At 37.5% G+C, this 27,229-nt stretch overlaps 2 protein-coding genes and 1 long non-coding RNA gene across 6 annotated transcripts in view; 1 reads left to right on the plus strand and 2 right to left on the minus strand.

Moving 5' to 3' along the window:
• LOC139971742 (protein O-linked-mannose beta-1,4-N-acetylglucosaminyltransferase 2-like) overlaps positions 1 to 26,603 on the minus strand; it is a 29,734-nt gene extending 3,131 nt beyond the window's left edge. The window contains exon 1 of the mRNA XM_071978462.1: positions 25,867 to 26,603. The gene's annotated coding sequence lies outside the window, so the exon portion shown is untranslated. The remainder of the gene's footprint in view (positions 1 to 25,866) is intronic.
• Positions 1,799 to 13,507, plus strand: LOC139971745 (uncharacterized). The gene is made up of 4 exons (XR_011794469.1): positions 1,799 to 2,238; positions 3,064 to 3,233; positions 3,900 to 4,057; positions 5,386 to 13,507. It is a non-coding gene; the product is annotated as an uncharacterized lncRNA (long non-coding RNA).
• Positions 10,298 to 24,282, minus strand: LOC139971744 (uncharacterized). 4 transcript variants are annotated; one of them, XM_071978469.1, is made up of 4 exons: positions 21,121 to 21,408; positions 17,825 to 17,914; positions 16,598 to 16,681; positions 10,298 to 15,936 (listed from the first exon to the last, which is right to left on the minus strand). In XM_071978469.1, exons 3-4 carry the CDS (start codon positions 16,679 to 16,681, stop codon positions 15,685 to 15,687), a joined length of 336 nt encoding a protein of 111 aa, XP_071834570.1. In that variant the 5' UTR covers positions 17,825 to 17,914; positions 21,121 to 21,408; the 3' UTR covers positions 10,298 to 15,684. The 4 variants fall into 4 exon arrangements, 3 of the variants coding, with proteins under 3 accessions (XP_071834570.1, XP_071834571.1, XP_071834569.1); XR_011794468.1 differs by lacking the exons at positions 17,825 to 17,914; positions 21,121 to 21,408 and adding an exon at positions 24,259 to 24,282; XM_071978470.1 differs by lacking the exon at positions 17,825 to 17,914 and having other exon boundaries at positions 21,096 to 21,408.
• Positions 26,604 to 27,229: the final 626 nt, after the last annotated feature.

Consider the following 27,229-nt stretch of genomic DNA (forward strand, 5'->3'; position numbering starts at 1 on the left):
GATATATCATACACATATACCGCAACGTAATGCAAGTTTTCAACACTGTTACTCACATACATACGTGAATAACACAAGCTCTGGATTCATAAGTATTTTTTATCGAGATAAAGTGGAAGATGCCAATCTGATGACCTTTTAGTCAAGAACTTTCACTGGCTTGGCGTACCAACTTCCTCGACCAAATTAATTAAATATATCGTGCAGCCGAAACATTCATGACTTAATTTAATAGGTTATAAAATAATGCTGAAAGAATTCAAAATTCTATTAATATTTAAATAAGTACAGTGCATCATGAATTTGTAGATGGAAGTGGAATTACAGTTATTATAATATCGTTTCAGCTATTTTTGAATTCTTAACGATAAGCCATTTTGTCATTTTAGTACATCTTTTTCATTAAAGAGGGGGTGAAATGGAAAGATTTATATAAATCATTGTTTTCTATGCACTCGTAGCTTTCCCAATGATACCCAAGTTGTGTCAAACGCATCCTTGAGGAATAAACGAACAAAAATTCGAGGGTAATAAAACTTTTTTTTAAATTGTTGTATATATATATATACGATAATGCGGCGTGACGTCAGTCGCGGAACTTAGCTCACTTCCGGGACGCTATGTTCACATTCTTTAGAACACACAACATTACACTGATGCAGTGCTCAGAAGTAATTGAGATTTGGAGTTTTGTTTTAACGTAAATTGATCTCGTAACTGTTAAATATGCCAAGCAAATGTATGGTTGCGAGGTTGCTCCACCACAAGTAAAGACGTATTTCACCTGCACGCTTTTCCAAAAGATTACAGAAATCGAAGAATTTGGAGACGACTCGTTCAAAACACTACACATACACAACGTTACGAGTGCCTGTGGGCCTATACTGTTGCCAAATTACTTGTTATGACCATACCCTAGGCCTCCTTGATGCAGTAAATTACGATTTTTTTGGTATTGGTTACCTAATATTTTGCACAAAACTTAAAGCCAGTTGGTTTTAGAACAATTAATACTAGATCTGCAATTTTTCTTTTGTGGTAAAACTGGCGTTGATTTTTATGATTTTACGTAACAGTTGGATGACACAATTACAAGGGATAGCTTGTTGTACAACGTCTATTAGTTGCAACGTCTATTAGCTAGGAAGACCCCATGCATACTAGTACTAAAGGGTTGCACTTGCACTGTACAGAATTTCACATTTTCCTTGCACTGTAAGTAACAAAATTCTAGAAGCTTCGCTATGAAGTTAAGTAGCAGGATCATCGACATTCGAGATGATTTATATCATATTATGGTCTTAATAACGGTATTTTTTTATGCTCAACCGACTAGTTTCTGCGGGGACTTTGATCGGCCGCGACGCGTCTCGGCCATAGGGATCGTTTTACAACTCTTCTGCAAGGGACTCAATTGATAGGACAAAACACCGATATCTTCATCACCCTCGAAAACTATTTCCCCCTCTTCTTCCTCAAGAAAATAATTTTCGTCGAAGCTTACGAATGTTCTGAGAGGTGAAGGCCCATATCCTCGGAATCGTAAGATTCGGGAGAAAACTTTCAGTTAATGAGGAGAGTGTTGTAGTTACCTGTACGTAGTAAACTGTATGTCGCCTTAACAGTAAAAATCGGGGGGCCGGTGTAGCAGTACAAACTGTCGCAAATATTCCATATTCAGTATAAACTGTCCCAGTCCCACTGGGACAGTTTATACTGAATTTACCAGTACATTTAGTCTCCCGGACCTTTTGTACAAGGCCAGTTGGTACAGACTGTCTCCCAGGACAGTTTATGTTATGATGAAACGAGGGGGGACATTATTTGTTGGTCGCATATTTGGTTGTAAATTGTGTCCCCCTGAACACTACGTCCGCATTAGCATGTACGTTCGAGTAGCAAAAATTTAATTAGTAATGGACTCTGGCAGTATCCGTATTATTAGCAAACTGTCGTATTTCGGCTTCCGTATATTTAGCAGTAAACTCGTGCGACAACTAAAAATGGAAAAGCTAACAGAAAACGTGAGACAAATTGCAGATATTCTAAGAGATGAGAGCTATCCAAGTGGGTTTACAAGAATAAAACAGAGAAGGATCTTACGGAGACAAAGTCAGTCTTTCAGACTGGCTGAAAATGGAACTCTTGCATACCGAAAATAAAGGAAAGTTTTGCTATCTAGGGCTTCTCAACTCGCCCAAATCGAGGCAGCTCATACTGACTAGTGACATCTATAAGGTAATGTCTGTAACTTACAGTATAGGATACACAATATGGTATTGGTTGTTAAATGGCGAACGGCCATTCCACAGTTAAACATTAACCAGGCCTCTAGGACCGATTGGTGCACAAATCATGATATTCTTTTACCACGTTTGGTTATAGTTGTAAAAACTCATTCGCAAAAGTCAAGCAATTGCTTATGCAACATTATAATCAGTTGTATGCTTGAGCAAAGTTGTAAGTGCATGAACAAAGTTGTTAGGGCCTATTTCTTTTCGTTTTGTTTACCCAATTGTCTTAACAAATTTTTGTGAAAATTATTATAAATTTCTACCCTTTATCGCCCTGCCTATCATAAAAGATAACAACAGATCACTAACGCTTACAGAGCTAGTCTGGTTTGCATGCATGGGACACTATAAAATGCTATTATTGGACTATAGCATATAGCCTAGCCTACTTCTAGAGGAAAGTGGCACTAATACTGTACATAACAAATTCACGTTCATTAATTTTGGTTGGTAAGAACAGATATTGAAGGCCTGATAGTACTTTTTTAGGTGTGGCATATTCTCTACATGCCAAACCTCACTGCAGAAGAAAACTCCTTAAATATCTATAGACCCAAATAGTGGCCATGCAATATGTACAATAATGGGAATATTCCATTTCAACCACCGATATAGAGTTGTAATTCAATTTTAAGGCACTTCAGCTAGAACTACCAATCCTGCAGCCCATATATTTGTGTGTGTTTGTTTGTTGTTTTTTTTTGGGGGGGGGGGATGGGCAAAAAAACATGATATCTCCTTGATCATGAATTTTCTTATCTCTTTGAAGGTGTTCATCTTTGCATAGATAAACCAGACAACAGACTATGTCTAGATTCTATTGGAAAACTATCAACGTTGATGTAACAAGTTATGTTCAACAGGATGTCAAAGCGTCATTGTCCTGTAGACCTACGAACAAGTCTCCATAGCATTCCTGTAACTGGATTATGGAAACAGGTAAATTCTCAATCTGTTTTAATTGCACAAGATGTCCACAGTATGCAGTGAAGGTTTAGTATAGTTAATGTCACTCTTTCTGGACAAATTCAACATTTACAAGTTTAAAGGTAGTCTGTATTGGCCCTAAATTTTGGCCACTTTAATTGCTAAAAGTTTTCAAAAAGTACTTTCCAAGGGGTAATAACCCTTTAAATTGTGCTCAGACATTCTAAATGATGACACGAGATATTGAATGTCCCAGTGAGGTAAATTTCCTCCAGGGAAATAAACATACTTAAAGAATTTTGTCCATAGTGAAAATTTGGCATATTTAAGGCCTATACAGCATACCGTTAAGCCACACTCTGGCCTAACTGCAGAGCAACCATCAATATAGGAATATAATTGCAAGTTGCAAAAAGTGGCGTATCATTTTTCTGGTTTAGTGGTTGAAGAGATTGTAAATATATGGTACAGTATGGTGTAAGTTACATTTTCATGTTTGCAAGGTAAAAATAATTGGCCTAAATCCACCAACACCCTGTTTCGATCAGATATCCCACTGTTTTTATCTAGATCTCTGTACAGAATGAAGCAATGGAATAGAACAACAGTCAAGGCAAAGCATGCAACTTGTAATTGTTTTTGAAATTAGCACCTAAATGCTGTCTTCTTTCTTAACAGGTTGGTGTAGATCTTATTGGTCCTCTACCAGTGACAGCTGCCAAGCGACTGTACATCATAACACTGTCTGACTTCTATTCAAAGTGGCCTGAGACTAAGGCAGTGCCTGAAAAGACTGCAGCATCAACTTCTTATTGCATTACTGATGTGATGATGAGGTAAGCATGTCTTAAAAAGTGAATAATTTTCTGTAGTTAGTTCCATTATGAATGGCATCATATCTGTTATTTGTACCATGCAAATAACTTGTAGTGCATGGCAGAATGCTGCGTTTGAGTATAAATTATTTCCAAATAGGTATTAAGCATACAGAAAGATCACGAAGGTAGGTGAGAACAGAGAAAGTGTACTGTAAATCTTTGCAGGTTAAGTCCCCATTAACAAGTTTATATGTACATAGTTTTTGTTCCTATATTTACTTGCAAAGTTTCCACCTCTGGTTCTTAAGTAGCATATAGCCTGACAATTGTCGTCATTTGATTTACATCCCCAAAAAGTGATTTTGGCTGGACATGTTTCACTGCAGCAGACACAGTTTATTTGTTCAAACAAATGATGAGTAAATAATTAAGACCACATTCCACAGCTAGACACCACCTATTGTGTGTTGTTTTTCAAAAAGGTGTTGGACAGTTTGATATTGTAACCACAGGGAACTTTTCTGTTTAGAAAGTGTGAACTTATTACCACTTGGCTGTTTTGACAGGAATTTCGACAAGATAAGAGAGATAATGTATCAACTGAGTTTTGGTACCATTTCTCTGTTAGGTCCGTTGTGGAAAATTGCTAAATGTGTTTGTGTGTGGTGGGGGATATTTCCTGAAACCTGGGAGAGGGACCCCTTTTTCTTTGGCAAAATAAGGCAATGTTTAGGTCTCTTGATGCAAAATGATGTATAATAGTACATTTTACTATAATAATGGTAAGCTAGCATTATTTGTTTTTGCATTTGCCATTTGGGTCATACAGAGGGTGTTTTGAACCCCCCATGGATCCTGATTCAGGACAATTAATGTTTGATCGGCATTAAACAGTCATACCATGCACACATACATCAATAGAGCACCAAAAGGCATCAAATTTCTGTTGTATCCTAGCTTACTCTAATTTGATAAATTTCTGATATTAAATTTAATTAATATGCCCCAAAGTTGTATTGGCTCATGTGGTTAAAACTTTTCAGGTTTGGTAGTGAACTATACAATATAGCGCCAAAATTATGACATGCAATCTCCAATTAATAAAATGGAGCCAGTAATCCCATAAACATGTAGGTGTCACAATAAAAGATCATCAAATTAACTCAATGTCTAAGCATAGTTCAGTTGTACACTATACAGTCTACACTTAACCAATATGGTGAATGTTAATTATCTTTGTAGTGGAGCTTACACATAACTTTTCAAGATGATAATTTATTTTATATATGACTTACAGTGTGGTATTCACTACTCATAATATTGCTTTCAACTTTTATTTTGCACAGATTTGGTTGTACTGATATCTCATCCCAGACCACCAATGGAGGGAGTATGTATGAGGTTAACAGAAGACATGTCTAGACGATTTTCTTAGCAGTTAACTTGTTACCGACAATAATCTTGTCTTTCACTCTAACATATGAGAGAAAATTGCGTCAGCTGCTATACGTTTAAGCAAAGACAGGCCATTGACTTTTCACTGCCAGTCGTAGTCGAAGGGATGTGACGCTCGAAATTCTTTATCACCTCATTACTTCATTAAATAACAAATAAGAAGGCGTGTTTCTTGGTTCTGGAAGTTGTGTTCAAGATAAGTTCTCATAGTAAAACATATAACCGACCATATTCTTCTTCCTGTTGTAACTTTTGCTGTTATGGATTTCTGTGTAAGTCTTAACGAAAAACCCATTGGATATATGAGATTCAGCTATTTTATTTGTAATTAACAATCAAGATTAAATTTTTGACGGTATCAAGTTGCACATTAAAGCATTATATAGGTAATCCTACTGTTTGTGGAAAGCAGTTAAAGGGGGGGAATTCTAATAGGGAAACTTCTGCATGGTTTTATTGAGGTCTTTACCAAACTCTAAAGAGGATGTTCTTCATGTGGATTATGAGAGTTTCAAGTACATATTGTTTGAAGAAGAGTGACAGTAGTATATCATTCTAATCAAGCAATACCTCCCTGCTTGAAGGATGCTCTAGAAAGCATGGATTATCTTTAGTTGCATCAGAGCTACAAAGGGAGAGTCATCATTCCAGTTAAATTTCCCCATGCAGGGGGTAGGAAGTGAGGGTGGGCACACAACATCAGAGGGACATTTTCTCATTCCACAACCACCACTCGATATGCTATAAACCGATACACACCGGCCATATCACTTAAATATGATGTATGATGTGTTAGTATGTTATCAATACTATTTATTGAGATTGTTAATTGTTAAACGTGCTATAAAAAGATATGGGATGCCATTTAAAAATAGCATGTACAGACAGTGCCCCCCCCCCCAGGCTCCTACCTCCCAGATCCCATGTATAATCATTTTTCACTCTTTGTCCAGTCTGATATAGATTCAGAATATTGTGTTTGTGCATGACTATCATCCAATTTCATGTTTTGATTTTTACTATATTAACTTTCTTTTAACAAACTTTTCTCTACAAGAATGACATATTTAAAGTGTGAGAAACATGATGAGACAAAAAATCTAGCATATTGCATCCTGCTCTGTCCTATTTGCTTTATTCTTTCCCTTGTTTGGCTTTGTTTTGTTTCCTGTATGTTTGCAGCTCTTTTGAAGAGGGTATCGTTCTAATATATCTTTTCTAATTTGAACCACTTTTGTCCAATAAGAAACATTCATAATAAGAAACAACGAACCTTTATCACTGGAATTGCCTGGAATGCCATTTGTCTATACAAATGAAAATTTGCTTCACGCATGGCCATCACAACGGGGCAGGGGGTGGGGGAATGGCCCTCCACCTTGTTGAGAGGGAGAAAACCTTGACGATTGAGTGACAAAAATAAGGAAGGGTAAAAAAGTAAACAATAAAGTAGTAATGAAAGTCAATAAATAGGTGTCAAGCCCATACGGAGAGGGTTGGGGCAGTGTTGACATGTTCAAGGTCAGAGAAGTATCTAGTCCAGCTACTTCATGGTTGTTATTAGCAAACAAAAATATTTTGGAACTCATCACAGATAGGTCACAGACTTAAGAAGACCCCTCCCCAGGACACAAATTCGATAACTTACCATCCCAACTCCCCCCCCCCTTATCCGTAACTTGAAAACACCCTCGGTTCCCGTCCTATAATGAGCTTTACGCACGGATGAAATTTCATATTGCCATGGCAACTCTCGTAGACCCATGAAGTACAGTTACCATACTTGCCAAAACTTACCCACTGTGTGTTAGGGAAATACGGCAACAATGAAGTTTGGACTCCTAAAGTTCGTAATATTTTACCTCTGCAATTATCATTTTTTGTTGTAGCTGTTGCATTCCCTATCCCGTACCCGCCCTCCGTTGGGAGGGGGGGGGGAGTTGGGTTTATACTATCCCTCCCTCTGTAAAGATGACTATGAACGCAATGTAGTTGCCGAATACAACATGCAACATATACGGAGGATGAAATAGCAGCAATCACAACAAAAACATGATTAACATCTTCTACAGATGGAAGACTTGTTTCTTTTTCTTCTTTTTTTTTTTCCCTTCTATTTTTTGTTTTGCAGCAACGCACAACGTCTCATTTATTGCCTGTAACATTTAACTCTGATGTATGCATCTGCTCTAATTATTGATATAATGAACTCAATTGCCATTTGAATGTCGAAATGCTTAAATTTTATGCGGGACAAAAGATGCTATGAAGTATTTGCGGACATTCTGTACCAGGACATTTCGTCCGGTGGGACTATATTTGCTGTGAGGGTGGGACACAATTTTCAGCAGATAATGTCCGACCGGACTAAATATGCTGGTACAAAGTGTCCGCGGAGACACTTTGTACAGGGGGACACTCTGTACTGTCACACCGGCTTTGGTTGAAATGGTCTCTTTACTGACGTCATATGAACTGCGGTGAGAAGCTTTGAGTTTTTTTCAAGAGAGTCTGCTCGGGAGGTCTCTAGGGAATACTTTGACGGCGAATGTCTGGCTTTTGCAGCTGCATTTACTCGAAGTAGTGAATGGGTGGTGTTGTTGTAATGCAGATAAACCATTCTAATTTCTAAGACATGAAAACCCACCATTTCATCTCCTCTTTAATATTTCTCAGTTGTGAAATATTTGCCACTTTTTGTTTGTTTGTTTTTAACAAAAGTCACCTTAGATAAAGCCTGATCCATTTTCGACCCGAGTCTGCTGACATCTATTGGATATCACGAGTCCCCTGCATGGAGAGGGAGAAGGTGATGGATATGATCAGGTCGGTGAGTAATCTAATAGGCCTATACACTTGTTTACAGATGATCATGTGTTACCAGATATCGTGATCACTTTGCGGCTTTGACCTAAATATGGAGAGAAAGGTTTTAAGGAAAGAAGTTCAGCCACCAGAATATCTTTTTACTGTAAATACAGAGTTGTGTACGTAACAAAACTAACAGCATAAACACCAAAATGCGACAAGTTTACAGTTTTCTGTTTTTTTTAAGCCCCTTTAATAAAAATACATGCTCGCATTCATTGATCAAACACAGAAACTTTCTGAGCGGTAATAGTATAGGAGACCAAATTAGTTTACACATAATCTTAGACATTGGAAGCGTTGCATTAACATTCACTCTATAAGTTACATACATATTGATAACACAATCAATCTTATCTTCGATTTGTGTGTCGTTTGTAAGTGTCTCTGAGCTGGTTACAATGGGTACGCTACATGCAGTGTCCGAAAGCCAAATCATAAAATATGAAACGTTAAATATTTGAAGTTTCCTTTACTGACTGACATTTGCATCACAAATTTTGTCTCTTAAGAAAATAATTTAAATAAAATTTTCATATTTCCATCGAGGTAGAGGTTGATAACTACACTCTGAAAACAACCCGGTGAAAATATCTTGGTTAAAAATTTGCTCACATTATCCTGGATATTGTCGATGTTAGTTAACATAATCCAGGTTACTCCGGTAAACCTGATCTTAACATTATAACTCAGGGCTCTATTTCATAAAAGTTACTTAGGAATGTTCCTAAATTAATGTACCTAAATAACTTAGGAAGCATTCGGAAGAAATCATTCCTATCTTAGGAAGAAAGAATCTTCCTAAGATGTGAACGATTTTGATGTATTTATTGAAAAACTCCTATCATTCATGTCAGTGGACAAGTGCGCAAGATTGCTTCTTGGATAAGGTCAACTTTGCTGATGTTGAAGAGCACACCGCAGGCAGAGATGATATCACCCATTGAATCTGCCAGAGGTAGAGGAACTTGTTCTTCATCTGGCCACTGAGACGCTCAATAAGAGCTCTGGTACCTATGTAAGCCCTATCACAGTAGAGATCATAAATCAGGGATTAACATCAATCACATTCTGGTGTGGAAATGGAATATATATTATATACAGGTGGACATTGCAAAGATCTACTAGCAATTAAACTATTTTACCTGGTCAGAGTAAGATTTTGTTTAACTTATAAAATATTTTCTAACAAATGTGACCGGCTTCTGTTAGGTGTAGAAATAAATAACTCTGCTTTCATTTTCTTGTGTCATTTTGTTTTGGCAGAAAATAGAAGTGACCTAGCTGCTGAGGCTAGTTCTGTATTGTAATTAGAGAGTTCCGGTTTAACGTCATTCAGGCTAAATGGTGCAGACAGTATCGAGCGATTATTGTGATCATAGCTAGCCTATTAGATAAACTACAGCTCCACACAAATTGAGCAACGAAAACAGTTTTTTTTACAACAAAGACATGCTTAATTTGGCCTTATATTAAACTACAACTCATGTCATCAAGTTAAAAGTTCCACACAAAATTAAGTTGCAAGGCTATTGAAACCAGGTACAAGTTATGCGTGTAGAGGCCAATTGACGTCACTGGAACCATTGCAGTAACCATATTGTCTTACTTCCATACACTTCCTCCTTTTACAGTGTTAAAAACTATTGATTTATCTTCTCAAAGGATTAGTCACTTACACTCCGCCAAGTGTGGAAGCACTCTTCAACTTTATATTAGAGGAATTTTGTTGAGATAGTGAAACTCAGTTAAATTAAAGTGCATGTATCTTCAAAATTTCAAAACAGAAAAGCCAAATCAGGGGACTGTACAACATATAATTATACATTTTTCTAAGCATATCATATAGTCTATATTGTAGATGACAAGTCTCTAATTTCTATAGTTTTATTTCTCCGTGGTACATGTGAGTCTTACATGTCTAAATTTGTTTCATCTCAATGTAAGTACAGCTAACATGTGTGTTCATGTCATTGAATTACAATTACAGATAGAGCAAGACTTTGATTATTTGCAACAAGGGCTTTCTGTATCAGAAAGGGATGATTTGGCAGAACAGATAATCACTATGCAGATCATGTGTATTCCGCATGACCAGAAGTATTTGTTACAGGTGTCTAAGAAAATAGATGGATAATCCAAAGGTGAGTTCATATGCTTCATGCAGTAGCAGCATCTTACCATTTTACAATGACTACCTTCCACAGTATAAATGCTCCTCATCATATGTGATTTCTATATTCCTTCTACCTTCTGATACATTATCCAAAACATTGATTGTTACAACAACAACAAAACTAAACCTCACTAGTTTTGGTATTAACAGGCAATGACACTTAACTGTCTCCGTGTTGTTGAGATGCAAACACAACTGAAAACAGTGAACAAGTGTAATTCCTAACCAAGGAATTTGTCGGTAGAATTACGCTTCTTTACTTCGTGAATTTAGGAAGGAGAGGTGATGGATGTAACCAGAGGAGGGTCAATGGGGTGAAGTTCTAAAATGTTGCCAGTTAATAGGTCTGCTAGGTAAATGGAAAGTTACAATAGAAGCAATGAGACATGTAAGAGATGAGCGCAGTACATTCCAAAACTATCAGGAAGCCTGAAATATGTCCACAATTAGAGGGTCTTTCAAGCTGCTTTCCTGTTTCTAAACCAAAAAAGTGGATTGAATTGTAAACAAAGAGTGTGACCATGGCCTTCAGTAAGTGTCAGTCCTTGTTAAAGTTGTAGTCTCAGAGCAGTGAGATACATAAGTGATCTCGGAAGTGGGGGTAGGGGTGGTGGGAAGGGTTGGGGGAAGAATCTTCAGTGAATGTTAGTTTACTGTATCAAATTTACAGCAATTTCACAAATCTTTTCTTGCAGATAAAATGAAGAACTTGGCATTTTCTGTTCTCATTCTGTTGTTTCTAGGGAAAGTAAACATCGAAGGATGCATAACACTGCACGCACTATTGCAATCTACTTGCAATCATTCATAGACGATAGATGTAAACCAAGTAAGTTTTATTGTTGAGCTTAATGTTTAATTTATATGGAATTACATAAGCTGATAGCCCACTGATTATTGGTAAAAGTGGAACCAGTTTGAATATGTTAGGAAATTGAACAATTAATTAACTGGGGTGTCAGCCTAAAGTCACAGGACTTTGCAAAGCGAAAACAAACTTGTCTAAAATGAAGAGAAATCGCTTTGACAGAGATCTTTCAGTGCTCCTACTTTCATGTACCATAAAATTTTGAACCGATACCATACGCTTTTGTTTTTTAAGTGGTTCAAATAACACTATTGCCTAATTTTGCTCCAAGCCACTATCGTGTACTGCACTTTTACACATTTAACCTTCGCCTATTATGAAAGTTCATGAATACAGGCTGTGTACTGAAGTCGCCATTTTCTTGTTTGTCGGAAAAGATCAAAGGAAAACCACTGTGAAGAATCGTGATCCTTTATTGGCTGCCAACACAGCCCGTTACTGCACTTGCTAAAAAAGACAGTCTAATGCAATTCGTATGCCTTTCTACAACCGGAACTGATGAAAAAAAAATCAAAAATATTTGGTACAAACTCTAGTAGACTGAAACAAATTTCATCCTAGTTCATTAACACACTATTTAATACTGTAATTGTTTCATTCCTTTCCTAGATTGGTACAAACATCCTGGAAAAATATCATATAAAAAATATCCTGGAGGAGCTAGTGAACAATTGAGAGATGCTGCTAAGTAATACAGCTTTGCAGTAGTAGAAGCATATTTCTTGCTTAGACGATGCACATCAGGAATGTGATTGAAGCTGTTTATGAGAAGAAAATGTTTGCAATCCATCTCTCTGTCCACAATTGCAAAAAACCTGCTTCTACAAATTCAATGAAAATTTGGACAGAGATAATCGACCTGTGATGAAGAGACATAAAGAGGTGATCAGGAATTGTATGTGAAAGGTCATAGGGGTCAGTTTAGTTAATTCTTTGGAATTGCTTCATCGTCCACGAACAGACATGTGGATGTATATTCAAACGTGATCATAATTATTGTCAAGTATGAAGATGGTCATTCGGGGTCGGAGTTTATGTTCATGTTTAAGGACACTTTGATCTATTCTTTAACTGTTAGTTCAAAATCTTTTCAAATTAATCTTTCTTGTGATTATTATATAAGCTACAATTACAACTTTGTATTTGAGTTAAAATAGTTTGCACAATAATGTGAGGTGAAAGGAGGAGCTAATGATTAAACCATTAATGGTTTCGTTGGTAACCTAAAAATTGTCTTGTAGAGTCTTGCTATATAGATTTAATAGTTAATGGTGAAAGTTGTTCGGTTTACCAGTGCCAAGTGGTAACATATTTTGGTAATTTATTTCAGTATATAAATTAAGTACCAATAATTAAATTAAAAATATAAATTTGGTAATAAGTCATCCTTATTAACAACAATGTTAACATAAATCTGTTAAAACCTTCCTATCTAGTTTAAAGAAAAGTTACTGCTATATGGTTGGCTTTTGTCGTAACATAAGGTTATTAAAAGAGAGGCTTTGATCAAGTTGTTTTTTAAGAGACAGGTTAAGGTTTCATTTGCCCTAGTACAATCATAGCTCGTGTCCTATAATTAAGTCAACTTTTGTTCAATTCTTTTTCAATAGTAAAAACAAGTGATATTGTTTCCTTGTGCAAAGTGCTGAACAAGGTCTTGGTATTTCCTGTTATACTTCACAGTTAGTGACGTCGAGCAATCAGAGCTTCGGCATGTGACGATGGTAATGTGAAACATATGTCCTAAAAATGTTGACTTCAGTATTGAAGTTCTTATAGAAATTCATGGTATAAATATTTGAGGAAAATTTAACTATTTTGCGAATATTCATTTACTCAAAATTCAAAAGTAAGGAGATACAAATAAACTTTCAGTAATTAATGATGTTGTTTTATAATTTATGTAATGCCTTTCCATAATTAGAATGCATTGCAACTTTAGTCGAGGATACGGTGGTGTTCCCAATAATATTAATAAGGAAAGTGGTGATTTAACTAGGAATGAGGTGGTAACTTCTTTGATATTAACCAGGATAGTAGTCACATCATTCAGGAAATGTGTAATATAACTAGGAAAGAGGTGGAATGTTTTATAATATTAGCCTACAGGATAGCATTGGCACCAGCCAGGAAATGTTGGTTAATTTAACCAGGAAAGAGGTGGAATACGTTTGATATAAACCAGGATAGCAGTCACATCAACCAGGAAATGTTGGTTAATTTAACCAGGAATGAGGTGAATACCCATGATATTAACCAGGAGAGTGGTAAAATCTAACCAGGAAATTTAACCAGGATTTTTTGGTTATTTCTACCTGGATTTTTTTAAAATCTCATTCACCAGGAAACCTGGTGAAAACAACCAGGATATGGAGGGTAGCATATAAACGCAGCTCCTGGTGAAAATTTCACCAGCTTGTTTTTAGAGTGTACATGTAAACGGTTACATTGGACCATAAATTGGAATTTTCAAGCTATGTAATTAATGACTGGTAGTGAAAACAGATTAGGTATTTGGAATTGTGCATTACCTTTTGCCCGTTATATATATATATATATATATATATATATATATATATATATATATATATATATATATATATATATATATATATATATATATATATATAACAAAGAGAAAAAGGGGAAAAAATGATACATTTATTTCAAACTTTATTGCTTAAAACGTTAAATCTGTAGCAATATATTTCGAGCGTTATCGCAGCTCTTCTTCAGTTGCAGGAATGATATGAAAATATGAAAGAAACTAGACCTTATTCGGATTTAACTTCGCATTTACTCATTTTATACTCATAAAAGGGAGATCCTTGTTGAGCCCATTATTGTGTGTATTGAGGCATATACTTTGTTTTCAATTCCCGTTTGCTTTTTTCCTACTTGAAGAAGCCATAGAGAATAACAAATTTCAGGTCAGATTATTGAACCGAAGCCTGAACTTAGTGCTGGTTTCACCAATATAGGTGACCTGGGGGCACTTGGAACAATAAAGAAGGTAGATGACACAAGTTGGCTGAGTCAAAACCAAATCTACCAGTTCTCAGAGTGGTACCTGAGGCCCGGTGGAGGAAAGCGGGAGAGGGGTCGTGGTGAGGGCACACCATGCATCTCGGTTTGTTACAAGTGATGTTTCCATTATCAGGCTCATCACTAGGTGGGGAGGGTAGTTCGAACCAGCATTGATCTGTTATTACGTGGTTGTCTATAGGCTATTACAGGGGAACCTTAAAATGTTCAGCTATTATGGGGTCGGAACCTAGAGTACCCCATGCTTGCTTGATTTCATTGAAGAAGGGGCGAAGGGAGGGGTGGTACGTGACAACGAGGGGTAGTCTGTCGGAATCAGGGTTGTTTCGATAAGTCAGCAGAATATATCGTTTTAAGGACAGAACCTTTTGAGGTGGTAGTTCAGTAGTCGGTACGGGTATGCCCTATTGAGGAAAAAATTAAGAAGTTCAACGGTCTCATTGAGAACAGTTTGATCACGTGAGTAGATACGCCGGTATCTGAGTAACTGGCTGTAAACAATGGAATTTTTGGTGTGGCGGGGATGAAAACTGTTGAAGTGGAGATAAGAGTGCCTATCAGTTGGTTTGGCATACACCGATGTCTCTAATTTGTGTTCTTACAATTGTGACTTGTATATTGAGGAAGGGGATTTGCTTCGTAGACCGTTCAGTGGTAAACAGTGATAAATTCGTTAAAATCATTGGCAAACGTGAACAAGTTGTTCAGTTCTTGTTCGCCTTTATCCCATAACATAAAAATATCATCAATGTAACGTGCATAGACACATGGTTTGTAAGGAGATGAAAGAAAGTATTTCTTGTTCCAAGCAATGCATAAAAATATTGGCATATGAGGGGGCATTTGGGTTCCCATGGCAGTGGGAATATATATATATATATATATATATTTATATATATATATAATTATATATAAATATATAATTATATATATATATATAATTATATATAATATAATAATAATATATAATATATATAATTGCTGATAGTTCAATCACCAATAACGACACGCCTCTTTGCAATAAATGTGGAATGCAATTCTACATATATTAAGTAAAATGGTAAAACACTACACTACATAAATGGAACACCAGGCTTTTCTGTAAGATTCTCGCAACTTTAAGCAAACTACTGCAGGACCAGATCTTAGTTATCTTATCTATAGCTGCTTTCCGGGTTATCCAATCATGTTTTAAGATACATGTGTTGATCGAGATGCGAGATTTCTGAATTTCTATCGGTTGCCTTGCCTTAAAATTACCGCCAAGTCACCTCTATCAGACTTCTCAAAGGCGTCAATTAATACTTTCTTGGTGGCATTCTCTCCGTTCTTCCGTTTCCATGCCATAAGCGCCTGAAATGCAGTTTCTCTAACTCCTCCCATCGGCCCAGCATTATCTGCTTTAATAGTAAATACTTCCTGATTTGACAATCCTAGGTTTTTGGTTACAATATTGAAACTATCGGCAATTTCAGGTGCCAGAATCTGAAGATAAATAATAATAATTAGAATAGTAATAATTAGAATAGTAATAATTAGAATAGTAATAATTAGAATAGTTATAATTAGAATAGCAATAATTAGAATAGTCATAATTAGAATAGTCATAATTAGAATAGTAATAATTAGAATAGTAGTAATTAGAATATATAATTATATATATATATATATATAGAATAGTAGTAATTAGAATAGTCATAATTAGAAGAAGAAAAAGAAGAAGGGCTTTATCATCATCAAAAACAATAACGAAAATGACAACTATGACGATGACGACGTTGGCGACAATGACGGCGATGACGATAACGACAAGATGACGAAGACGATAAAGACGACGATGATGATTAGAGGTAAACAAAGATTTCTTCGGTAAACCCTAATTTTTCAACTCCCAACTGTACATCTTTAAGTGGATCGCTTCAGGGTTGAGTTAATTTCCTTCCCCTCTTACCCTCCCAGAGACACGGTAATATATCATTTGCATTCATTGTCATAACTGTCCATTTTTATTTCATTACAATATCATTATTTCACGTTTTATTTCTCTCAGTTTTTGGTTCTTTCCAAAGAGAGCGAAAAGAGATATGGATATTTATTTTGGACTACCACAACAGATGTTTGCTTTCCTTTCCTTCTATTTTCTAACCTGAAGGTCTTTTTCGTCGACTACTTCATCGAGACCATCCAGCAGATCAGGTTTCTGTTCAACCGCACAGTCTTGGCTCGCCATCTGTATGATTGTAATAGTACATGATAAACATGCAGTAGCAGTATAGACCAAAATATCATCGTAGGTCTCCTTATAGGCCTATACTCTACATTTGTAATGTTGCACAATATCATTCACACTGCAAGTATTTTCAAGTCCATATAATATTAATAATAACCACAACAATAACCATAATATATAGCGCAGAATCCGACAAAACTTGTTCAATGCCCTTTACATGATTGATGACGAAAAGAAAATATCTAATAACAATGTGAAAAAAGATGAGTTCAAAGACGATGCTTAAACCGATCAAGTGAGTCCAGATATTTTTTATTTACTGGATTTTTTTCCACCAGCGGGGGAGGGGTTGGTGCAGCATGTGAAAGCTACGATCTCCGATCGTTTTCAGTCGAGACACTGAAACATTAAGCTGGTTAAAATATTGCGATTTAGATGGCCTCCAAGTCAGATTTACAATATTTAATCAACCTAGTAGGCATGGGATCGAGACAACAGTGTTTAGATACAAGTCCTAATATAATACACAACTTCTACCAATAATTTACAGAATGTTGAAAGAATCTCATTGTAGTCAGGCGCGTAGTGAGGAATTTCACAAGGGAGGGGCGAACCTGTAGGCAAATTATTAGAGCCTTAGATTCGGCATTGGAACCTATCTAAGCGTAGCGCCACCATTAGTTGGCGCGAAGGGTGCATGAAAATTTTGGACGGAAATTGCTGGAAATTGCACTTCCCAGGCATCTAAGCATTCATTTTCTAGTTTGAAATTACTAGCGATATCATAAAAACGTACAAAAAAATATGCTCAAGGGGGGGTGGGCGGTCTCCCCCTTCGCCCCCTGGCTACGCGCCTGGTTGTAGTAGTGTCAAGCAGTGTAGGATGGTCGTTCGTAGGCAAGACATGATGCTTGCTCAAATGTCTTCAATTTTCTCACTTAAAATATTTGCAAATTTGTCTGGTAATTCATTACGAGTTCAACCGGTTAGCCGTCGCTTGGTTTAAGCTCAGAAGAAAACGGCGATTTTCCGCGTAGCAAGCAATCTTCGTGAATCACATGATTCCCGGAAAGTCGCCGTTTTTTCAATATAAACCAAGCGAGGGCTAACTAAGTTGAACTCTTAATGTGTGGTAATAGTTACGTTGATTGGTAAACACGACGGGGATAGAGATCAATCTCCTCTAACTTCACTGTTTACAATTAAAACGGCGTTTGGTTGTTTTCAGCAATTCTGTTCGGAGAAAAAGACTAACTGGATTCAAACATCAATGGAGAAACTTTTCTACATTGGTCTAGTAAATTTCTTTGTCGACGGTTACTATTGACTTACTGTACTTTATCTCGAGATTTCTTCAGATTGTCTGTTTAGTCACTATTTTATCCGTTAGCAATGGTGCAGGGGAGGGGAGGGAGAGGAGAGGGGAGAGGGAAGGAAGGGAGGGGAAGGGAAGACGGAGTGGTGCGAAACAAGCTTACGGAGCATGATTATCCAAAACGTTAATAAGTGTATTGTTATAGTCATTAATACTGCTATCAATGTCACCATCACAAGATGGATTATCCAAATGAAAACTGACATCATCACAGGTAAGAAATGTATCGTGTGTAGTGCACACATTCAGGAAACGATGAAATTCGGTCTGAAATAATGATAAAGTGAAACCGGAGGAGGGCAGTAAATAGAAAACAGTTTGAAAAGAACATCCTGCACTCATCCGTCGATATCGCAGTAGCTCAGACTTACTGGAGACAGGCTTTCCCATAATTGGTATGAAACCAACACACTGAGAAACACATCCCATCAGTAATGATCAGCCAATCGTTCGTACCAGCTTCCATAACAACAACAAGACATTCGAAATTTCAGGTCTTGTATTAAAGTCCTCAATCGATATCACATTAGCGCAGTGAAACCGTTTCTCCGTGAATGAGGAGGGCGGTAAATAGAAAACAGTTGCAAAAGAACATCCTGCACTCATCGATATCGCAGTAGCTCAGACTTATTGTAGACCGGCTTTCCCTGAATTGGCATAGAAACCAACACACTGAGAAACACATCCCATCAGTTATGATCAGCCAATCGTTGATACCATGCAGCTTCCATAACAGCAACAAGACATTCGAATTTTCAGTTTTTTTATTACGAGTCCTCAATCGATATCGCAGTACCCCAGACTTACTGTAGACATTATGCTTTCCCTGAACTGGCATAGAAACCAACAAACTGAGAAATATGATCAGCCAACCGTTCGTACCAGCGTCCATAGCAACAGCACCGCATCTCGTGAAGCAGTTACACAGATACCGATTCGCGAAAAAGGATTCAGTAGTAAAAATAACACATTTTCCATAATAAACGATAACAGATCTAGAAAATGTCCAAATTGTACGGTAAGTAAACACAATATCACAGGACGTAAGAAACACAATACACATAAGTAGAGTGAAAATGGAATGTAGGTGTAGCCATCAGAAATATGACAAAAGGCAGCCTGCACAATTATCACCTGTGGGGCAGCTAAAACAGCTATCACCCTCCCCACCCCTCCCCCTACCCCCCCCCCCCCCCGCCGAATGCACACATACGTTTCGTACTAGGATACACTCTACAGTGTTGCTAGATCATTCAGGCTTACCTCATATTCTTTGAACTATCTAAGGAAATACACACTACAGAGGAAATAGCCGTATACTTAAAATGTAGCAAGATTACTATAGGTTCTCATTTACTTGGCTATTACGCACAAACAAAACTTATCAATTCCAATGTGAAAGAGAACCTGCAATACTTACGGCGCTTCCTTTCTATGCCACTAATTATATACAAACTCAGAATTGTGAATATTTCGTTTACCGTTTAAGTGGCAAGCTATAGGAGTAGAATCTTGTAGTGACATTTGCTTTCTGTGCAGAATTTAACTGCGAACATGTGCCAGTTTCACAATCTGTACAAGCTTATATTTGGTGCTGCCAGTGGTGTATGCATTGTATTAGGAAGCTGCTACGAATCCCTTTATGCTTCGATAGTATATACGTCTTCATCTCCCCTGGTAGTGCAGATCTATAGTATACATCTTTAGTTGAGCCAATAGTTCAGTTCACTATTATATTTTCAAAGGGTTAAAGGAACCCGACAGGAGCTCATTTAAAATCCTATCCATAATGTTTGTGGATGATCTCCGTCATATCTGAAGCGTCCCATTTTCGATCGGTGTGCATGAAAGCGAGGTAGTCGTACAAATGTTGCTCTCCTTCATCTTCCTGGGAACGCAACCTAGTGTCCCCATTCGACCTAGTCCTATGCGGGGCTTCCCAGTGGTACATGGATTGAATAAGGAAGCTGACACGAATCCCTTGTAATTCGATATTATATGTTGTCATCTTCTTTGCTTGTCAAGATTTATGCTTCCTCAGTGTATGTTAAGTGCTTCCCAATCGGGAATAAGGAAGCTAACATGAGCTCACTTGAAACCCTATCCATGTGATGATTGTGGATGGCCTCTGGCCTATACGAAGCGTCTCCTTTTCGATCAGTGTTCAGCGAATAGCGAGCAAGTAGTGTAACAGGGGGGTAGGAGCCGGAGGGGGGGGGCACTGGGGGCAAACTATCTAAGCGTAGCGCCACCACGAGTTGGCGCGAAGCGTACAAGAAAATTTTGGCCGAAAATGCCTTCCAGATCGCTATTTCCAATATAGCAAATGTGCCCTACTGGCAAATAAAATGTGCCCCTTTGGTGAAGAACTGTCTTTTGGATATCTTAAGCCTTTGTTAATTTTAATATATTATTTTAATTATATATTTTTAGTCTGTACATGCTATTCTTAAAATGGCATCCCCATATCTATTTGTAGCACGGTTAACAATAAGCAATCTCGATATAAAAGCATTGATAGCATACTAACACATCATATACATTTAAGTGATATGGCCGGTGTTTATCGGTTTATAGCATAACGAGTGGTGGTTGTGGATTGAGAAAGTGCCCCTCTGATGTTGTGCCCCCACTTTTTGGAAGCTTCCTGCCCCCCCATTCATACTCATGGAATCAGCACGTAGCGTCCCTATCCGACATATCTGCAACACTGAAGGAGGTGAAAAAATCCAATTCATCATCACCGCCGTGCTATCGTGGTGCTAAAAGTTGTTTTGAAACCATTGAAAGAACAGAACTCTAATAACAGTTCGCAAACCGAAAATCACTAATTCTATGCGAGAGTCCGCTCAGCAACACCGCATAGCACCAATTGTGGTTCCTAGTGTAGTTTTGACAGGGAGCGGACACTGTAACCTTCACACTCATAACCCCTCCACCCTGCACAATATTTATACGTAGCTTCGAAAGAATGACGTGACTTGTACACACCATTTCAGTCTGACAAGTCATACCAAACTAAGAAAACACATAGCCTACCGTTTAAAATATAAGTTGAACTTACACTAATTGTTCCGGGATCGTCGTCTAGATATGTCTACCCGTCTGATTGTGTATCCAATCACTAAATTTGTCTTGCAAACTCTCACAAAACAATCCTGTCTATCACGTAACAAAGTCTCAGTTGTTCACTTCCTGCTGCAAAAGTGCTCAATACATAGACGTATAGAGCAAGTACATAATATAGTAAACGTATATGGTAACCTACATCATGTTGTTACTCGAGTTTCACACATCTGCGGCTATCATCAGACAACAATACATAACGTGTAGGCCTATGTGAAAATAATATGTATATGAGCAGGGGCGTATCCTGGATTTTCTAAAACGGGGGGCGCGAATTACTATCTAAGCGGAGCGCCACCTTCGGTTGGCGCGCAGCGTACAAGAAAATTTCTGGTTTTGATACCCCCCAGATCACCGGAAATGACACTTCTCGGGCTTGAAAATGACCAACCAGATGTACACATTTGCATGAGAACCAAGTATTTCCCAATAGTTATTTCCCCATCCATAACCTTTTTGAAGATTGTCACCAGTTACACATCATGTTCGACCTCATCGCATCTCCTGCATGTGGATCATTGCTTTTTGTAGGTGATTCTACGTCGCGGCCCACAATACCCGACAGCCAATGTTGCAAAAATTTCATCTTTAGACAACCAATATAAAAAACCTCCTTGAACCCCTAACAGACTGGTCAAAATTGCACGAGTAAAGGGAAGTATGATGAAGAATGTTGGTCAGGAAATTTTCGAAAATTCAGACACAGTTAATTTATTGGTGTACAAATATTGAAACCTCCTATAACGGCTATTATAAAACTTCGTTGAAGGAAATGAAAAGAAAAACCAGATATTCCCGAAACCGAACACTACACACATAGGTCAAGGAGGCGGGTGGGGGGGGGGGGGTGCAGTGGCGGAGCTAGGGGTATTGGTCAGAGGGGCAAGAATGGACTGTAGGGGCGCTTTCAACACTATCTAAGCGGAGCGCCACTACAGGTTGGCGCGGAGCGTACAGAATTTGTTGAGTAAAGATACTCCCTAGATCGCCGTAAATGACCCTTTACGGGCCTTTCTAATTTGCAGATAAACGAAGAATAAATAGCCGTTAGAGCATTTTGACAGAAAATTACACCAACAAAATGTAACAAATTTCAATAGGTATAGAGAGCGCAATAAAAAAGTCAATAATCGCGAATAAGTAAAAAGTGGTAAAAAGCTGAAAAGGACGCCAGCAGTCCATTTGAGTCCGTAGGGGGGGGGATTCGCCCCCTGACTATATGGACGCTCCGCCACTGGGGGGGGGGGCTAACGAAATATTTCTTTCTGAAAATTCGAGCAATATGCTGAGAATTTTTCGGCCATTACTAATGTAAAAGAGAGTTTTGACGTAATTGGACCTCCATGCTTTTTCTCCATCTACACAGGACAATTCGTTGTTTATATGAGCATCCCGCGGTATACCGCGCAACTTTCAGTGGCCGTACGGTACATGATGGCATGCGATGTAATAACCGATGCTTGCTTATATGATATTGCCATTAACATGTTGGTTATATTTTTCGGGCAAAGTCGTTACAGCTCCCCAAATCAAATTGGGCTCCTTCGCCTTCGACTACACACAAAGACACTTTTGAGGCTGTTGATCCTGGAACGCCATTTTCATGCTCACTGATATGATGTGATATCTGCTGTTTGCTTTACAAATTCGAACAGGCGCGTAGCGAATAATTTGCCAAGGGAGGGGCGAAGCATGTAGGCAAACTATCTAAGCGTAGCGCCACCACGAGTTGGCGCGAAGCGTACAAGAAAATTTTGGCCGAAAATGCCTTCCAGATCGCTGGAAATGACACTTCCATTGCCTTCTATGTTGCATCTAAGCATTTTCTATTTCGAATTTATTAGAGATATCATAAAAAAAATATGCTCGGGGGGAGGGGGGCGGCGGTCGCCCCATTCCCGAAATGAGTCATGTTCCCCGACGACTCGGTCGAGTTCGAGACCAGCCACAGTTGGTTTCATAGCACAATTGTTTAAGGCGTCCATACATACACACGCGTTATGATAGACCATACATAGTATATATATATATATATATAGATACATTAGTGAGAGAGGAAAAATGGAAACGTCAAAAATGGAGTTGTCGGTGTAAGGGGTAGGGTGAGGCACACGCCCATTCCGAAATCCTCGATCCGTCACTTGCTACCCGGCCATGTGTATATAATAGGGTTCAGCGCTGTAATGATGTCACTGTTCCTCTTTCTCTTCCCGGTGTCTTGGCGTTTATCTTCTACTACCTCCTTTTCTCCTTTTTCTCTCCTTCTTTTTCTTTTCCCTTCCTTCCTCTCCTCCTCCTCTTTTTCCCCTCTTTTTTCCTTTTTTCTTCTCTTTTTTTTTCTTTCCTCTTTTTCTTACCCGGGGGGCGCGCGCCCCCAACGCCCCCCTGGATACGCGCCTGATGAGTATATACATGTATGTAAATGAAAAGTGTGTTGTCAATATGAATGGACTTTAGACTTAAACAAATGTTTACCAGATATAGTAACTATAGAGATAAGTGTTCAACGTATCGTGATTGAGCGTGCAGCTGGATCATTTGTATAACAAAAGAATGTCAGGCAATCTCATCATTAATGTTTGGTATCATATACCTTATAATCCATCGAATTATCGACTTTCTCCCTTACAATTTCTCTAATAACAGGAGAAACATCAACACAACGTATCACCTGAGAAAATTGGAAGTCAAAACAAATAAGTCCAAAATTGGAAGGTATGAAAAGAGCTCAATATTGAAAGTAGATGGTCCAATCTGCTATGTCTCATCTCTCAGAATTTACAATGCAAAGTTCCTCTGGAGAAGATTCCAAACTTCTTAAAACGAAGTAACTAATTAGAACAACTTATAAGTATATGGTGTAAAGTACATGCCCCCTCGGTGATTATCAAATACAGACTGTGGTAGATTTACTAAACGACTGCATTTAATCTATACACAAACATCATACGTTTATATTATTCATCCATATATTTATGTAATTTCATAAGATTTACTTACTCCCAGGTTACTGATACATACTAGTGTTAATTTCAGATATTGAATATAACAGACATATATACTCTCGTATACTCACGCGTATTGAATGTATTATTTATCTTGTCTTCTCTCTCCTGTACTGAAGCGGGAAAGCGACACATACAACACATTAGCTTATTTCAGTTATGATAGTGAAAAGTTCTGAAAAAAATACAGAATCGTCATGCACTGATAACGAAAAGTGTCTGGCAAAATTTCACTATCTCCAGTAACTTGTACATGGTATCAATAGCCTTGGAACTAATTTTGTGTGGAAATTTTAACTTGATAGCATGAGTTGTAGTTTAATATACGGCAAAATGAAGCATGTCTTTGTTGTACCAAAAACTACTTGTGCTGAGCTGTAGGTTCTCTCATAGCGAGGGCTCATTTTTAAGAAAATGTTAAGGATTGTTAGGTTGTACAATGAAAGCACTTAAACATTCTTAGTGAGTTGCCTGACGTGGTACTTCGCACAAATCGTATGCACTACAGTTACTGAATATATGCCCAGGGACTATTATATATGTTATAGTTACGTACGTCCTGCGATTTTCAAACGCTTGGGAGTTTTAAAACGGAGCGCCTTTCACGAGAGCCGTACGTAAGTATTTAGCCTTGTAGGTGAGTACCGTAACGTTAGGCTAAGCGGGCCATGTCTATCGGCCTTAGTGAGTAGTCTTACTTTCAACCAGGGACACAAAACCTGTTAGTTGCTCCCTCCTATATTTTGGGGTTAACAAATCCAAAGTACACTCAGTTACAGTTAGGCATATGTAAAACATAACAGTTTTTGAATGAATATCTTTATTTCCTTCAAAAACCACAAATTCTTCTCGAAAGAACCAAATCCCAATCCTTTGCACAGATGATTGAATTTGTTTGAAAACAAATAAATCATAACAATCAACGCAAAAAATTGTTAACAACGATTCCATTACAGAGATTTTTATGCTAAAAATAGTCAATGGTGGTTTCTAAATGTACTGTGATTTGCTTGGCTAATAGCCCCCTCATTGACTGGAAGCATTCTTGCATCTATTGTGTTCAATGAACACAAAGGGTGTTGTTTGTAACTTCATGGTAACTAGTCTACGGCATGCTTCGCGCTTCATAATTCGACAATAATTGTGTTGTTGTATACTAGTTACAGCTTTTATCATTTGATGTTTTTGTGCACAAGCCAGTGATTGTCAGGGGCGAATATAATAAGTATTGTGCGTTTCTGTATAAAGGTACCTTAAAGTGCATGTTTTCATCGAGTTCTGTAGGGATGCAAGGTTTTCTGAGCGGACGCAAACATTCTCAAGACGTGATAATTTTAAATATTCGCAAAAACAATGTGTGAAGAGTTATAGACATTTTATGTTTTAGACACTGTTCCTGATTAATCATGTAGGTTTGAGAGAATTCTCTGGTATTAAAAAACTATTTCTGTAATCGTTTCCGATCCTTGCCAGAAAGAGAGGATCAGCCCATGGTTTACAGCATGAACATTGCAGCAAAATAAACTAACATGTTCACTTGTTGCTTTGTTTTTATATAAAAATGGTACATAAATTTGAATGGCAAATCTTCTGTAGTTAAGCATATCATTATTTTGCTATGTAGATATTTTACTTCTGCTTGACAGTATTCAGTTGAATTACATTTAAACAGTGCTTACCATCCCAGGGCCAAGTAAACTGAAGTCAACAGTTTTTTTTCATGTAGTTCGCAATGGTATGGAAGGTTCAAGGTTGCGTTTTATGTACTGTACTCTGTCATGGCTGTTAGCTCCTCTTGGGACAAATCTTCTTTTCTGCCAAAACAAAATGAAAAATAACAGCAGAAAAAAGTTATTTATTTCTGCACCAAACAGAAGCTGGTTACATTTGTTAGAAAATATTTTAAAAGTAAAACAATATTAATTCCAAAAGTCTTTATTTGAGTTTTGTACCATGTTTAAATACTTACCAGCTTATATATATGTACTTTTGTAAACATTCCTCTTTTAAGTAGATGTATGATAAGGCAGTGACATCTCCAATGAAAACTGTAAATGTGTCCCTTTATTAATGTTCCAAAAATGCCATAAGGAGTCCCTGCTATGTGCAGTTCAGTTTATTGAGATTAACACCAATTTAATGATCTGCTGTGCCTAGAAACATAGATATATAATCTTCCTAACTAACAGTGCTCCGACACCTACTTTTGGGGAGTATAATCGTAGTATAAGAACAGCATGAATGGTAATAACCTAACAATTCATATTCATGTCTGTTTTATATTGCAAGGAGTAAGGAGTGCAAAGCTGTGACCTAGTTATGTGGAGTTCATTTTACATTTCACATGTGGATAAAACTTACACGTGACTAGGGCTAGACTATACCTATATCATCGCATGGATAGGCTTAGCCTTATTACCTTACATTAAGCCAAAAACTGTTAGAGTTTTACATACCACTAACCCCCCCCCCCCTACCCTAAATCATTGATTGTTGGCCAATTATATTGACGTGAAGTCTAGATTAAGATTGACCATACACGAGTTTCATGTTTTTTTTTTATAATTGAAAAGTGTAAAATTTAAATGTCATTATTACTCAATCAATTTCACATTATCTATACATAAAATCTAATATAGCTTAATTGCCATAGCCTAGCCTTGGTAAGTTTTACACTAGGTTATTCTAGGCCACTACAATAAATGCATTACATGCAAAAGCTATATTTTCTTTTTTCAATGTCGTCAATCACTAGTAGCCTATAACCATTTCTCCGAACACGTAGACCACTAATGGTCTTAACCTAGTCTTTTTAAAAGCGAAGGCAAGCTACAGGGTCTAAAGAGTTCTGACCCAAGCGTAAAAAATGCTGTGTACAAATTTGTGGCTTTTGTTAGGTGTGCACTCAGAAGTTGCTATACACCACAATAACTCGCTTTCGATAGTAGTAGAAGCGCAATGATTTAGCAAAGGTCTAGGTCTTGTTAAGTAAGGGTATGACATACTGTAGGCATACAATTTCTTAGGTCTAGTCCTGAAGGC

The sequence above is a fragment of the Apostichopus japonicus genome, chromosome 8 (assembly GCF_037975245.1).
Source record: "Apostichopus japonicus isolate 1M-3 chromosome 8, ASM3797524v1, whole genome shotgun sequence".
Taxonomy (NCBI): domain Eukaryota; kingdom Metazoa; phylum Echinodermata; class Holothuroidea; order Aspidochirotida; family Stichopodidae; genus Apostichopus; species Apostichopus japonicus.